At 40.2% G+C, this 16,755-nt stretch overlaps 1 protein-coding gene across 3 annotated transcripts in view; it reads right to left on the bottom strand.

Annotated features, from left to right (window-relative positions):
* SDCCAG8 (serologically defined colon cancer antigen 8) overlaps positions 1-16,755 on the bottom strand; it is a 101,553-nt gene that overhangs the window by 44,238 nt on the left and 40,560 nt on the right. For 2 of the 3 annotated variants that reach the window (XM_026041083.1, XM_026041084.1), the window contains exons 14-15: positions 2,368-2,495; positions 45-153 (exon numbers count right to left, since the gene is read on the bottom strand). In XM_026041083.1, coding sequence (XP_025896868.1) covers positions 45-153; positions 2,368-2,495 — 237 coding nt within the window. Of the gene's footprint in view, positions 1-44; positions 154-2,367; positions 2,496-12,079; positions 12,507-16,755 lie in introns of those variants that run through there. The other variant, XM_026041085.1, reaches the window with a different exon arrangement.

The following is a 16,755-nucleotide window of genomic DNA, read 5'->3' as shown; positions in this document are numbered from 1 at the left end:
GTATAGTCTAATAATAAAAGGAATAGGATAAAAAATATACTAACCTGTAYTTTTCTGATATTTGCTCCAACTTCCTTGCCAACATACAACATTCTTCCTTYAATTTTGCTACAAATGTATTGTGGGAAGTCAGCAATGAATCCAGTTCATTTACTAGAAATCATAAAATTGGAAATAGATTTCAAAATTTTGTAAAAAATCAAAGAGAAACAATTTAATATATTTTAAATTTCTTTCTTCTAGACCTACCATTCTTTGTATATTTTTTAAACTTGGGTTATCTAGRCAAGGCAGTATAATATTAATCAGCATTTACCAAAGATGAGCTATATGCCAGGATAAACGAATGTAAAATGTTTGTTTTTTCTCAGGTAATATCCACATGTCCCCACACTCCCTTCCCACTCCTCAAATTCTTTTTTTTGATTCTTATCATTGACATTATCTTGTATAGGGTAGCAGGTTCCCYGTTTTCGTAGAGATACTTCAAGCCTAACAGCTCACTGTCCTTATTATCACCTTCCAGTAAAAGGCAGGTGATGCAGCTTCCTTTAAAAATACACAGGGGTGTATATTTCTGAGAGGACTAAGACTGGGAAACAATGGCCTACCAGATCTTCCCATGCTCAGTTGGTGTAGACACTGATGGACCTACTAGAAATACAAGACACCATATACTTTTTTAAGAAAGTATCTCCCTTGATTACTATGCCCTGTGCTCACTATGATTTTTTTWAAATTATTATTTTATTTATTTATTTTTAATGATGAGCTCTAGACTTACTGTCAAGTGGCAGGCACAGTAAAATGATGCTATAAATATATTCGCACATACTACCACTTTGGCCACACCAAAAAATCACGACCTAGAAATCAAAGATCTTTACAGTTTCTAAATGAACATATTGCAGAAAAAAGTTTCCTATTTCTGCTTTTGAAAACATCCACAGAAGAAAAGTTATCCAAGTTTCTTACATATGTGTAAGTTCAAAATAAACATGGGTTACTTTATGTACAAAATAAACAACTACCATTATTTGCAGCTCTTCCTCATTGTATTAGAGATATAAAAAGCCATAGTCAGTCTTAATGTTGCTTCACTTTGGTATACTGCAACAATTTACACACCAAGAGGGGTAAATTACACATCTCTTATGCAAAATTACACTCGGTCATATACAGATGTGTTGGGTAGAGAAGGGAAAATGATTCTGAGAACTTCTTTTCTTCTCCTGCTGTGTAGACAGCAGTCATAATGTACTTGTTTGCATACTCTGAACACAAGCTAGGGTCTCTCATAATGTGATAATGCCTCAAAAAAGGCAAAAATAAATTAGATGGAAGATGTAAATGTGTCTGCTACCTCAGGTATTAGCTGGCACTGTTTAGGAGTAACACAAGCTACATTTTTCTAAAGATGTTGTGAGACAGGTGGATGAAAATGGTATTTCATTAAACATATGAATATACCATGTTCCATAAAATCTGAAGCTCATCAGTCTTTCCATGCTCAGGGGTTAGAGATTTTCTCTCCAAAAAAAAAAATTCTTTTGTTTCTAACTTGGACCTTTATTAATGTTTTTGTCATAATAGGTAGCAATAAGGACTTTTTTAAAAAAAAATCATTTTACTGCCAAATTAAAGGTGAAAAGTTATTGATCAGCCAAAGCAACAGAAAGAAGTCGCTTTATATGAGAACCTGAAATATGCAAGGGATTAAACATCTTTCTTCTAGATCGAGAGTGAGGGGGGACATACTAATGATAAAAATGTTTGAGGCTGCAAAGATTAAATAAAGGAACATATCAATTTGGAGCCAGTGAATTACATCCAGCTGCGACAGTGAATTAAGAACCGATTAATGGCTAAAGCTTTTCTCCAGTTTGGATGCCGAAGCAAACTCATTAAGCTTTTAGAGTAGCTATAATGTGTGTACTGTGGGAACYGTTCAATGCTATTCAGGAGACTTTAACTGTAAGCTCAGAGCATTTCCCGCAGAGCTTCTGATGCTATTTTCTTTATATAACATGTGTGCCTGAAAATCCAGCCAAAAACAAGCCCTTTGTTTTTCTACTTTGTTGTGGTCTCTCTCAGCTTTACGTTTCTTGAACACAGGTAAATAAACTCATAATCCAGATGGTGCAACAGATGTGAGAGCAGCACTCTGAAATCAACAGACAGTGGGCAATACTTTCCATTTTCTCTTTTAAACGCTAACTAATATGTAATTCGGAATCTCCGGTGTAGTTAGCATCTGCTCCCTTCGGCCAGCCAAAGGTTACAGGTGTTCCTGATGTCATTTCACAGTAAGGCGTGGGCCTGGCTTGTGAGTGAGTGCCCAGGCTCTAATCTTTCCCTACCACCTACCAGTTTTCTCATGCTGGGCCTCCATTTGCTGCATCTTCTGTGTCAGCTCCTGCTCTCTTTGCTGGGCCTGAAGGGCTCGGGCCTTTGCTTCATTGCTAATGCTGTGCTGAATGCTCTCTTTCTCCAATCTATAAAAGCCAAAGAGAAAATAAATACAAATAAAAATTCTGCATTGAAGATGAAGAGTAAAGCAACAAAATCATTCAATTAATGATAATAACAGCAAGAAAATCTGGCCAAGCCTTTTGCTTGAAATATTCCCCTCCCACCTCATGCTGCACTAACTGACCTTTCTCTTGCAATGTCAAGCATTCTCCAGCGACTAGTAAAAATGAATAAAAAATGTGATCTATTTCCTGAGTAAAAATTACCCTTCCAGACAAAAAATGTTTCATTTTAAAAAATTTTAAACACAACTTTTTTTCATAGGGAAGTTTCTCTAAATCCACTTTGCATTAAACAGATTATTCAATCTTTCTTTATATGCGATAAATTTAATTTTGCAATGAAATTTAGGGACCTGATCCCAAGATGGACCAGTTCCCAGTGAATCAGTAGGAGATAAGTCAATAGAGGCGATCTCCACAGTGCTCATAATGCAGCTATTCTGAAAGCCTAATGAGTTTTTTTAAGCAACCAAACAAGTTTTAACTATTAATTTATGTAAATAGGAGATGAATGCATCCATTACAATACAGAAGACTGTTAGCATTGCACAGGCACAGCCGCTTGTGGTTCTGCTCACTGGGGGGTTGTACAGGAAGGTCTAAAGCCTGGTATTATTACTGAAGTATGCAGGCAAGAGAGCAATTTACTTGACCAGATATGCAAGATGGGGCAATCTATTCCTGAGGCAAAACAAATGCCAGACAACCACACTCCATTGAAGCATTTTATTTAATGCAAGCCAAGCAAAAACAGTGTGGAAAACAAGACAAGCAGAGAGAGATAGGCACATAGAATAGAAAAAGTCTTGAACAACAAACTGAGATCTGGACCTTCTCAAGGATTGTAAATATTCATGTTGCGCACACATTTGGATCTAGATTCAAAATTTCAGGGAGTTCGCGCATATGGGGATGGATTTCTAGATTTCAAATGACATAGATACCCACACAATCTTCTGTCGAAACTACATGTAAAAGCTTAGGTTTCCAAAAAGTCTTACAGATGTTTAGTTTAGCAATAATACCCATAATAGTGGACAACAAAATTAAACATGAGTATAGATCACATAAGGACAAAGCCGTATCTCATGTGGTTGCTACAGTTAACCCTTGGCTTGGTGCCTAATAACCCATCCGAGATATTGCAATATCTCAGCATGACATGCACAATGTTAAATCTTCTCTCTTAGATTTACCCGAAAGCAACACAAATGGTGGGTCACATTACACTAATTCCTGGTCCTGATGTTGCAAGCTCTACCTTAGGCAAAACTCCCATTGAAATTACAGACTCCCAATTTTCCCAATTTTTTTTTCCTTTTATGTTCTCTTTTTCAAGAGAGAGAGGGTTGAGACTGATTTGACACAGATAATATGTGTAAATACAGAGACTATTCTAGCTATAAAGAAGTATTTTTTTTCAAGAAAACTTCATACAACAAACTGCACATTTGTTACACTATTCTTAGAATGACTTTGAAACTATAACTGGGGCTACCCTAGGGAACTGATGCACGCATCCCTTCCTGAGTGCAAGTTCCAAACATGGAAAGCATTACTAGGAAATATCTTTCCCTATTTCCTGGAAATCCCTCCACTCAACCCCCTCTCCCCACTTCCAAGTATCTTTCGCATTCAGGCAGTTGTCACGAGCACTGGACTGCTCAGCACAACACCCCACCACCCAGCAGAGCTGCCAGACACCCTTTGCTACAGCAGGTGTCAGGAGGGCCGCGTTTCCTTCAGCGGCACCTCGCCCATGGCGGCAAGGTGGGCAAGTGGGTGCTGCGTTGTGGCCTGCACTATGGCGGGCGGATGCGCACAGTGAGCAGCGGCCGTGCGCACGTGCCAGGCCGCGCCGCAGAAGCCACCGAGGAGGCAAACCTTTGAGCGGCCATTTCGCGCAGCCGCCAAGGAGGCAAGCCTGCGAGCGGCCATTTCGCGCCTCTAGGGTCCCTCCTGCCTACAAAGGGCATGTGCCAAGAGGCAAATGGACAGCGAATGAAGAATGTGCAGCCACCAGGAACCCTCTGCCAAAGGGACACATCCGAAAAAGCCACTCTGCTGTGCTACCTACTGTGCACTGTGAACTGTCAGGGTTCAGAAACAACAGACCGTGGGGAGCAACCTGTATCTGAAGTGTATACATGGTGGATAAAAACAAATCATCTTCCGTAGTGGATAAAAGTGTGACTAATTCTAGAAAGACTTTTAAATCTAGCTTGGCTGTAAGGCTAGAAAGACACAAATGAGTTTTAGATGGAGTCTATAATGTCCTCACAATAGAGTCTAATGTCCTCAGCGGGRCAGCCCAGAGCACTCCCAGGTAAGTGTTAGGCAGGCAGGGCAGCACCGCAAGCAGCAAGTCCTGCCAGCGGAGGGAACGTGCTGGGCTCTGGGCTCCTGCTTCACTTCCAGGGAGCTGAGCCCCTCCATTACTGTATTTGAAAATGAACATGTAGCTTCTCTATAGCAAACTGCAAAAGAGTTTGGGTTAGTCTTGAGAAACTACCAGTGTTTTATTCACAGCTTACATTTATTTACAGCACCATGCCACTTCTGAGAATAGGACTTGAGAGCTTATGTTTATTAGAAACTTGTCAAGATTTTGGCCAATAACTTTGGGTGCAATGCTTTAGCAATGGCCCATGCTGTATACTCTGCAAGCTWGAGCTAGCTTTCCAAACCATCCTTTCATAGGTTAATGGTATTTCAGCTATAAGTGCCATGGAAATAATGGAAAATCAGAGCATATCCTTGCTCTTCTCTCCAGTAACTGGTAGAAGACACAAAGCAACAATCACAATAAAAATGAACAGAAATGGAAACAAAATGTCCTAGTCATGTTAGGAGAAGCATCAGAAAAAGGTTTTCAAAGTCCCTAACTGCCTTATCAGAAAATACTGCAATGATAAAGGTGATAAAAAAGGCACAGCATAAGAATATACTTTGGGTCAGAAGGCTTCACAATTTTTCCCTATCCTCATACATGTTTCCATATTATAGCTCAATTGTAAACAGAAGGATAAGGGCTCAGTTTCTCCTGGTGACTGCACAAGCCTGACAGCTTTTCAAGTAAAAAAGGAAAATATCATACAAGCAGAAGTCATTCTCTCCATAAATGGTCTTAAATCATTCTCTCTTTACATTAACACAGAAGTCCTAACACTCTACCGTTCAATTTAACAGCAGTGCAACAGCCTATTCATATTTATAATGGAGAACATATTTCTAGGGTTATAATATTATGTGAAATCTTTCAATATTTTCAGATATTTAGATTATGAAGTGCAACACAGTATGACTCCAAGTTCTGTAGGCAAATAAGTGAATGCTGGTTTCAAGTGCAACCATAATACAAAAYTAGTGATTTCCACACCAGTGGAACAGTTCTACACCAAACACCTTGCTCAAATGCTTAWGGTCAAATCAAGAACAAGATTAGGTCTCAGAAGATTTCCCCCTTTCCCTTTACGTCAAGACTTCAAGAAATTCTGTGTCTGGTGTTGGTGGTCTTGGTCACCTTCCTTTGCTAGAGGAAGCACAACCTACTTCCTAGGGTTAAGTATTTTCATCTAATACTTTCTTGTTAATACCCAGAATGGTTATGACTAAGGACACAACTGAAAAGACAATATTTTCTGTAGAAGATTTTGCAGAAAATTATAGTGTTTCTTTCACTGAAATTTTTGTTTTCCCAACTGTTTTTAATAAAGGCATTATTTTTTCTGAGTGCATGTTCAAAACTGGCTGGATACTGTGGCTATCTGTGCTTTCACAGGGCAGAAGGAAGAACATGAAACAAACGTTCTTCTGTCCAAAAATAAACTCAGAAAACGTACGCACACATGCAAGAATTGCGTGGCAATAACTTGTAAAAGCATCATGATCAAGTCATTTCTTCAAACCTCTCCAAGGAGCTGAAAGAGCACCCTTCCTGTATCCCATTGRGGGAGCTAACCACTGAGCTGCTCCTTACGTGTGTTTGTGGGAAGTGACCGGATGCCGATTCGGGAACGTGCTGCCAGGTCTGCTCCATGGCAAGCTCAAGTTGCTGGAACTTGCCCCAACGAGCACACTGTGCTTGCTGAGCTTCAGTACAGTCTACTATTTCTGTGCTCAAATTTTGCTGCAACTTATGTGGTAGTTTTATTGGTAGAGCTAGAGGRCTGTGTCATTGTTAAGGGTACATACTTCTGGGAACTGAGGTTTAAAAAAAGATTTTTTGATTTACTTTAACGATGTAAGGTGCTCAGTTACATTAGTTTATAGACACAGAGTGCATCCTAACATAATGAAATGACAGAGCTTTCTTCTCAAAACCATGCTAAGCAGTGCTAACCTCTACTTCAAGCAATGGCAGAAGTTAAATAAAGGTCAGAGACTTGAAATTGTTAATAAATTAAACATTCAGATTGCTACTGCTCTTTAAATATAGATCTGAAAGGCTAGAAGATGCTATAAAATACCTTTTAAAGTGGGTTAATAAACCTACTTTAAATCTATCTATATATATAACCTCTTCATACATGAGATTAAAGATCAGAAGAGACAGCTGTCCCGGGTACTATTACTTCAAAAAACCACCCCACATCCAAGGAACACATCTGCAGGAGAACACAAGAAAAGAATAAACTGTGTCCATATTTCCAACTTTTGTCAGTAGACTGATTATAACTGTCTGACAGATTAGCTTACAACTATTTCCCCACAATTCAGATAATAAAATAAATTWAAAAAAAAATCAATGTAATGGATTTCTTTCACTACATTCCAGTTCTTTCACCAAATTATACCTTTTTCCTGGGAATTTCAATTTTGCTGAGATGGATAGTGGGTGCTTTATCGCCCCCCATGAAATTTATTTCTAGTTTTCTCTATTTGGAATGTTGTTACACAACTGGAACCATATTATAACTTTTTAGTACATTTGCACTTAATACAATATTGCCAGRTTATAGAAACAATACAATACAAAGTCTCAGACTCTGACATTGCCTTTTAAAGCCTGCTTTAGGCATCGGGAGATATCATTCATTAAAAAAAATGCATGAAAAAAACTCTTATTCTCCTATTGAGAACTTGCTGTACTTGAAAATAACATCAAAATTACCATTTACTGGAGATTCTGGTGCACATAAAGAAGGTGAAAAGGGCATAGGGATAGGCACACAGGGTCCACATTCCTACAAAAGCTCACACAGTATGAGGAAGTTTGAATATAGTGACCTTGAGCATATTCATATTAGATGTTTCCATTTTCTATCTCTACTGCTATGAAGTAGATTAAGCAACAAAATGGAAGAAGARGATTTCCTTACTGCTTTTAAATTCAGAATAATGGAAAACATCAACATCTAAACCATGAGATGATTTAATTCCTCTGGCATTGAGACTTCAAARCAGAGAAACTGAGACCTACCCCCTTCTAAGTAGGCAACAGTTCTCAGTATAGCACAGCYACAGGTAAATATTACTGTTAACTGCCCTCTACTTCATTCTTGGAGAAGGAAAAAGGTCTCTGTCAGTAACTAGGTCAAATATACCAACTGAAACCAAAATCTGACTCTTCTGTAAGAAAATGCCCATCTGGCAATGACAGCAAGACTGTGAACTCTTCGTCTGACACAACCATAAAGAAAATAATAATCAAATACAGTATATGAATTGCATTAGAAGATTCATCACAGTGGTTTCTGTGAAGTTTGAGTACACAGTCCTAAGTATCTCACAGCACTGTGCCCTCTTCTCTGGAATATTCTTTTCCTCTTTGCTCTCCTTGTTTCACAAGCCACTTTTACAAACGGCTGAATGTTGAAACGTTTGCCTAGCACAGATTTTTGTGGGCATTTATTCTGTGTGTACAAAGTTATGTAAATTAGTGTAAATTATTTTCACTATATTTAAAATAAAGGAGTATTTTCCTGACATATGGTGATTCCCAAATTCAGTACCAGCAATCTCTTCACATGTGGTTTCATGATAGATTTAAGCCAGTGTAAGGCAACAGTGCCAGTGCAAGGTGTAGTCTTTTTTTTATATATCCTCTATTAATTAGCACTCGTGCAACCTGCCCAGCAAGAGCAAATGGTTCTTCCTCGATCTGATCAGCTCCTCAAACCATCTGATCATATGGGTGTCTGCCTGCCACTGTCAGCATAAGCAAGGGACTGGAAATACGGCTGTAGCGGAAGATGGGATTAGCCTTTTCAGGAGCAGCACGGACTTAGATCTGCTTAGAGCAATTGCAAAACTGCACTCTAAGGCTCAGCTTGCTAATACAGTAAATCCAGCCATCAGGCTCCTGATACCAAATCAAAAAATGATGCAGCGCAATGATGTAGAGACCTGATCTGCTATGAACTTACTCTGCCCTTTGAAATTTGTACAAAAACAAAAAAGAATGTTTTTGGTAGGTTGACTCTGCACCCTCAAGCTTTATGCTGAATCAGGTATCATCTGTCGTCCTGCAGCTGGCATGAAGTCAGCACGAGCCTGGCAAGGCAGGCGCTGCCTAACTCGCACGGAAAGCGACCGCGAGGCCACACCTGACCCGGGCCAAATGAGCAGARCTGAAGGAGCCAGCGCCCCACAGATGTGCTGCGTGCGGCGGCTGCGCCCCCACCTCACAGCCCCTGTTGGGACAGGCAGGGATCTTGCAGCCTGAGCTCGCTAGCTGTAGCCCCGATCCCTGCGAGGTGTCTGCTGGGCCCAGCTGTCGGGGAAGTTAATGTGACCTGAACAGATTCGCTGCCTGCAAAGGACCCAGCCTTGCACCAAGAGCCTGGGAAGCAGCAGCAGGAACAAAGTGTTCTCCAGAAGGATGGCCAGCTCACAGAAAACACTTCAAGTGGGGGGTGGCATCTGAGCTAGGGTGAGCCAGACTTTTCCCCCAACATAGAGCAAGACAACACGTATACTGACAAAATCGTGACTAGAAGAACTAGCCTAGAATCACACTGTACCTGACGGTTCTTGATTTGCTCAGGTGTTAGTGAACATCCTAATAAAAGACATACTTACCTGCCTGCATATCCCAGGAGCTAGATTTGAACATGTGATTTAAAAATAAAAATCCAGCTTTACATCCCTTTCATTGCTCTGGTTAACCATAGCACAATAGTAACATTATCCTGACTGGAACTTTGTCTGCACGTTAGTATTAGCAATAACGAGCAGCCAAGCTTTTGCTTTTCTGAGGGTCAGCTTACAAACCTCTCATCTTTATGCTGTCAAGGGTAAGAGAAAAACATACTTCAATAGCAACTTTAAAACTAAACTCGCAAATTACTACCGTTATGGTAAGTGCTAGATATCCCACTGTGCAGTTTTGCTTTGTGAATTTTTACCTTCTCCCATGCACACTTTTAGCCGCTGATCGCACAGCCTTTCAGTGTTTTCTGCCTTTTCCTTTAAATAAACTGGCTCTGGCTCCTTCCATCTGGTTCCCCTTCCGTCAGCAACCCTGCACCTGTTCACACCTCCTCTCCTGTTGGATTCCACTGAACATTTCCTCCTCTGCCAGGGCTATTCTGGCACTCGCAACCTTTCTGTCATTCAATCCATCTGTCAGAAGTGAACTTTGTTTACCGCAAGCTTCTGCTTTCTTCTTCAAGAAGCAAAGCCCCTCAAGGTCATTGTCAAATGAACTGTCGGAGTGGATTTAAATCCACTTCTGCTAACCAGCAGAAGACAAAGTTCTTTACAGTTCTGCATTTGTGAGGATGGGTCTGAGGTATAAGAAGAAATCACACCAAAGTAAAAATAATACATTTTAATGATCGTTTGCTAGCACCAACAGCTAATACGTTTCTCTGCAAATCTGTGTCTCTCTGCAAAGACTGACAAAATYGGTGGGAAAGACTTGTAAAGCTATCCAAAGGGGTGGGCAATGCTTAATAAAAACACTCTAAATAAAATCACAAATGAAAATCTCTTGACTGGCAATTTAAGGCAGCGTAACAAAGGTATTTATTACAAACACAGAGGTAAATGGRAACCACAGAATGAATAAGATTACAGTAAAATAATTTAGAGAGCTAAACTGGCCAATTATTTTTAATTATTTTTAACTGCCAAACAATTTTTTTTTTCTCTTACATACAGATGTTTAAAATGCAACACTTTAAAAACAAAATAAYCCTGATTTTTTTCTGCTTTTAAACCTTGTAAAGCACACACATGCACCTGTATTAAAATACTGCTTTGCATGATGAAATGAATTGCAAAGATTCTTTTGTCAGAGCTGAAACTAAATTCATATTGTCAACAGGATACATTATTTTTAGCAATTCCTGTGCCCATATTTCTTTTCGAAAATAGATTCTGATAACTACTAACTCCTGAATTATTAARTGACCTCTTCAACAGTCTCATTCTTCTAAAATAATAAATACCTTTCAATTGCTCCATATAGACTTGGGTTTCCTTTAAAAAGAAAAAAATGAAAAAAAAAAAAGAAAAATAGAAAAAAAAATTCACCAAGACAAAATATGGTACCAAAAAATTAAAGACATTTTTTAAGTTTTATATACAATTATAATGAACTACCCATTTTATTACCCTTCTACCTAAAAGGAATTTAAAGTAAAGCTTTCTGGGAGCAAATCCAGGAGGTAATCCAACCTCATTAGCAGAAACACAGTTATACTTACGTTAGGTTTGAATTTGACACTAATAAAAATTGCACCAACAAAGATCACGGAAGTTTAGCTCAACGACAACGTAAAACTGATAGAACTTGTTCCCGATACATCSTTTATGTAGGGATTAGTGCCTGCATTTTAAAGGGTACGTTTTCTGTGGCTATTAGCTTCTTCCTGACGGAACGACACAAAGATGCACAAAAAGCACTGGAAAGGCACAGAAGAGGAGCTGAGGAACAGGAATACACAGCAGTGGCCCACCTGACCRCAGGGCAACCCTTACTCCTTAGTTTGGTTTAAGCCCTGTAGAAGGTACGTGAGCATGAAGGAGGGCACAACCAGAACAGTTGCTCCTGCCCCTACCAAATTACACGACAGGGGTTACTCCCCTGGAGCAGAGCGAGAGCCAGTGGTAGCGGCCGGGGCGCGAGGCCGGCGCGGCTGGCGGCGCGGGAGGCAGGTGAGCGCTGCGGAGCGGCTGGCAGCGGGCGCAGAGCTGCTCCCGCTCGGGACAGGCTTCCCTGCGCTCCCAGTGCTCCCCGGCACRGAGCAGCAGCGCGAGGGGGCAGCGAGGCAGCCCGAGCTGGCGCTCGGGTACCCTTGTGCGCCCCCCCAACACACACACACCTCCGTCCACCCCTCCAAACTCCTGCTACAGAGATGGCAGCTTGGAGCAAATGTCCTTAAAAGGTCAAGTTTGATAAAATCCCCGTTGATTTTTTTTGTTTTCTAGGTAAAAATTTCAGAAACAGCATCCTAGATAGGAGGGGGAAAAATAAAAAATCACTGCATGTGAACAAAATAAACTTTAAAATGAACTTTCATTCTTGAAAGTACAAAGCATCTTTTAAAATTACTTAAGTTAATTAAAAAATGTTGACAGAAAAAGTGCTTTTTAGCTTACTGTAAAAATAAGCTTTCAAATGCACTTGAAGGAAAAGTCCTACAATTAGTCAGACAAATCAAACATTTCTCCAGCAGCATATTCAGCAAAAATCCAGCAGGCTTGAATACATGTGTCTGAAAGATTTTTAGGCTTTAAAAAAGAATCATTATCCTGTTGTCATTAGTCACACACAAACAGAAAACCTAATATGAATGAGATCAAAGTAAATAGTTGATATACACGCATAAACTTATTACTGTTAGTGCTGAATAAAAAATGCCTCAAACAAAGACCTTTTAAATAAGATGCTTATTTTCTATAGCAGTTACAGCCTCTTCTGTATTTCGTCTGAACTCGGTGCTCGCTCGGAAGCGCTTTAAGCATCGTTGCTGCTCCTGAGTGGCACTCTGCACGCAGCAGCAATTTGGCTGCCGCAACAACCTGATGCGATGTAGAAAGGATGAAATCATTAGAGAAATTCAATGTGACCAGTTGCAGCTGAAATGCTACAGAGAAAAAAAAAATAGATAAAACCAAGACCAAACTCTGAAAATGTATTATTGCCTTTTCCTTGAGAAAATAAACTGTTCACCAGGTTTTAAACTTTTTTAAAATGAAAACAAGGTGATTTACAATTATTTTCATATYTCAAATTAAGTGATGATTTTAGATTTCTCCTTTATTCCTGTATTTAGATTTTCTGTATTCCTCTTTTAAAACTTCATTAATGTGTGTAGTAATTTTAAGTGTTTAAATGATTAAATAAAAAGATATTTAAATAATTGTGTGTTATCTTGAAGCAAAGCATAGAAATGTCTAAAAGCCACTGCTAGAGAAGCCCCGATTTATTTCAAATCATTGGGTATCAGTCTTCCTAAAGCAGCATATGGTCTTACCATGGCAGGTAAAATATTTTACCTTCTATAATAACGCAGAGCAGCTAATTTATCTACATGCCATATAATGAGATAAACAATTTCAGCTGCACTACAAAAACCTGCAGGCAAGGGAGAAATGCATCTCTTCCCCCCTCCACTCTATTGATTTTTTTCTGCCTATACATTCAGTTAATTGCTAATAATGGAGGTTATTTTTTCTTCCATCTCCTTCTTCAGTTAACTTAAAGGAAGACCTTCTTTGCAGCTGTAGAAATATTTGTAGTTTCTACAGCTGCAGGACAAAGAACTGAGAGATTTTTCACAGAGTTTCTTGGGGGGAAGAAAAAAAAAAAAGGAGAGAAAAAAAATTTGAAAAAGCTTTGCAAGGTTCTGTTACAAGTAAAGCAGAGTGAATGACAACTTTCAAAGCTACCACAATCATTTACTAATGTGCTGCTATATCAAATAAGTCTAATTTTTTTTGACAGCACCAAATTAGATTTATTGCAGAAACTGCTGCATAAATAGCATATGGCTGTGTTATACCACCTATTTCAAATCCCTGTAACGTTTCCTCCCCTCCCTGCTCAAAATGAATAATTGAGCCAAGCTATAAAACTTCTGCAAGAGAGAGAGAGAGAGAGAGAGAGAGAGAGATACACAAGTCCAAAAGCAGATGCAGGAGATGCAGATTTCTTTGTTAGAATTGTCTAAAAAGCGTCACCTATCGCAGTCAATCAAATGGGGCACTAACAAGTCAGGTGTCTCCTCTTACACCGAGGTGCCTTGAAGGACTTCCCTTGAAGGGTCCCCCTTCTTTCCTTGACACAATTTTGCGTTGGCTTCTCTTTCAAGTGGGTCAGCACGGGGCATGACCCTCGAAGCCTCTCTCACATGACTACCCCTTGCTCGCACCAGAAATCCTGCCTGTTTTTCCTCCTCGGTGAACAGGATCCCTCCTGCGCCTCCCAAGCCCTCATGGGCGCTGAGGGAAGCGTCTCTGGCCGAGCACGGCCATGGCCATGGCGAGGCCCAGCGCCGGGCAGGGCAGGCCGGGCCAGGGGGCCGCCTTGCACCTCGCCACAGCCCGCCCGGCAGCGGGGCGGCCTTCACACGCGCTGCCCCCGGCCCCGCGCGCCCCGCACGACGCCCCACACAGCGGAGGAAAACGGGCAACGTTGTCACGCGCGGGGCCCAGTGCCATGGGGCTGGGGCAGGTTGCGGGCAGCACGAGCCACGAGGGTGGCAAGCGCCGCGTCTCGGCGAAGCCTGGGCGCGAAAGGCGCAGCAAGGTCTTGCCGCGGCAGCCCGGGCGCACCACTGCACACAGCGGGGCGGGCTGCGGCCACCCCGCCGCTCGGCGCGCCATGGTCAGTCCTCCCAGCTGCCCTATCTGTTACTGTCTGATTAGTTCTGCTAAGGAGCCCCTCCCCGGCCAGCTTTTGCGGCCATCTGTTCGGCACGCGATGGCTGCAGCCCAGCAACCTCGCGCTGCCCTCCTACCTGGCACCCGGCTCCCGGCCTTACCCCAAAGTGCTAACACAGGTTCGCGCTGCTGGCAGAGTCAGGATTTCATTACTACTACTTTGACAAGTGCAGGGTTGTTTGTAATTTCTCTTTTATCCTGATTTTGATTGTACAACCACCTCCCACTGATTCAGTTTGCTTCAGTTTTGTTGCTCACAGATTTTACTCTCCACATTAATCTCCCTCTGGCATGTTACTGCATCTGTTCCCTTTTTTATTATTAATTTTCAAATTCCCACCATTTTTGACAAAAAGGAGGTAATCTACACTCTGCTTCTGCCCATTTCATTTTCTTTAATTTGGAAGATAAGTATGAAAGCATGCCAAAGAAGTTAATTCTCCGTTAACAGTTTATTTTCTGGCAGCCCAGTGCCTTTGTATATGAAAAACAGATAGAAATAAATGTTGACTGAATCACAACAACCTAGTCACAACCATCCCTAAATTTAATGAAAAGTAAACATATGAAGCAGAATCTAAAAAGTTCATTAGGTATCAAGAATTGTTTTGTGTTATCACTCCTCCCTGCATTTTAAAATAATGCTTTTGCACAAAATTAATGTGATTTAAACAAAAATATTAGAAATCAATCACAGCTTACACCTCAATTGTCTTCCCTCCCATAGAAGTGTTACTGGTCCTTTCAATAATCAGTCAGTCTAGCAACATGAAGCATATCGCAGCAATTTAATATTAGTAACAGCATTTTTCTTAGAATGTTCTCTCCTTTCCAGCATAGATGRTGGGCTGTTTCTGACATGCTAAAATTGTTGAAAAAGCACCACAGTAAGTATGCTGCTAGCTAACAGATGCCACTAGAAAAACCCAACAGATAATGCTAGGTACTGTTCAATTACATAGATAGCTATGTATAGCCCTGTTCTGTAAACAGAGAAGTTAGCTTATATTTTAGAATATAACAGCATAAATGCATCAATCGATGCACGAGGCACACGGCAATGCTACCAAGGAATTCTGGGGACATCCAAAAGCACGACAGCAGAGCCTCCGTGATTAACTAATGCCACAAGAACCAAACCTGGAGGTGGAATAAGAGAGTGATGTGCCTTATTTATTATACATGTATTACAATTAATGTAATGGAGTTGCTGAAACAAGGCTGCTAGAAGAACTGATCCACAGCAGGTATCTGAAACCACAAAGGCTACAGCACTGCTAAGAACAACTGTGCACCCAAAGGGCCACGTTCTTGGACATGCTACTTTCTAGAGATATTCCGACATTTGATCTTTAAAAATGAAGGAATGCAGAAAGAAGAATCACATAACTGCAACATCAAGAACTGAAACAGACAGTCTTCACCATAATATAGACCTTCATCTCCTCTTTCTCTATTTTCTCTCTCTATATTTTTTTTAATGTTTCAAGAGACACACACACAAGTATACAGATTATCTGGACCTAGAAGCATGGTTTCTTCTATTGTTTCAGTAATTTTTCCTCACTTAAAAGGTGGCATTCAATACTGCTCAGGATGGTGCATACCAGCAAACAAAATAAATCTGTTTAAATCACATCTCCCAGCAAATTTTGTCGTATCATAAATATCTCCTATCTCCTCCATGCATGAGRAAGAGAAGTGTCACACGAAGAAGTCATATTTTGGGTTCAATGATTTCCTACTGCTTCAGACTTTCTCAACTTCATAAGCATATGTAAATAGAAACCACATCTGATTGCAACCAGAAGGAATGGTTTGGTTTGTAAGAAAAAGAAGAAATATTCTTAATGATTATTCTATTACATAAAAAGAGTGAAAAATGTTTAGATGCTAAAATCTGTGCAGATTATTAAATATCTTGCATCTTCTGTGTAATCTTTTCCACTAGCACACTAATATGATTTTTCATGATTATTTTCTTATGAACCAAGAACAACAGACCTGTACCCTCTGAAAATAGACATGGATAAGCTTCATTTGGCAATCACATTGATTTGAGAGGTAATTTCAGAAGATTCTTCCATCAAGATAGCATTCCTGTAAGTATTCACAAAGCTGAAACACCAGGAGGGAATGAAAGACAGAAAAAGGGGGGAGGAGAGTCTAAAACCTTAAAATAGAGCTTAAAACAAACATGGTCAGTCTCATAGCAGTCTCATAGCATAGTCTGTAAAGTTACATGACTGACAGTCGATTCATCGAGACTATACCACAAAAGGTCTGTGTTTTTYCAGTCATTTGAAAACATGCAAATTAGAATTACTAAAGAGATTCAATAGCAGAAAATGCACATTAACTAAATAGCARAGATTGCTAAGCCACA

The sequence above is a fragment of the Nothoprocta perdicaria genome, unplaced genomic scaffold (assembly GCF_003342845.1).
Source record: "Nothoprocta perdicaria isolate Ctin4 unplaced genomic scaffold, notPer1 scaffold_278, whole genome shotgun sequence".
Lineage (NCBI taxonomy): Eukaryota > Metazoa > Chordata > Aves > Tinamiformes > Tinamidae > Nothoprocta > Nothoprocta perdicaria.
The sequence above is the reverse complement of the archived record's forward strand: the minus strand, read 5'-3'. Positions and strand labels throughout refer to the sequence as shown.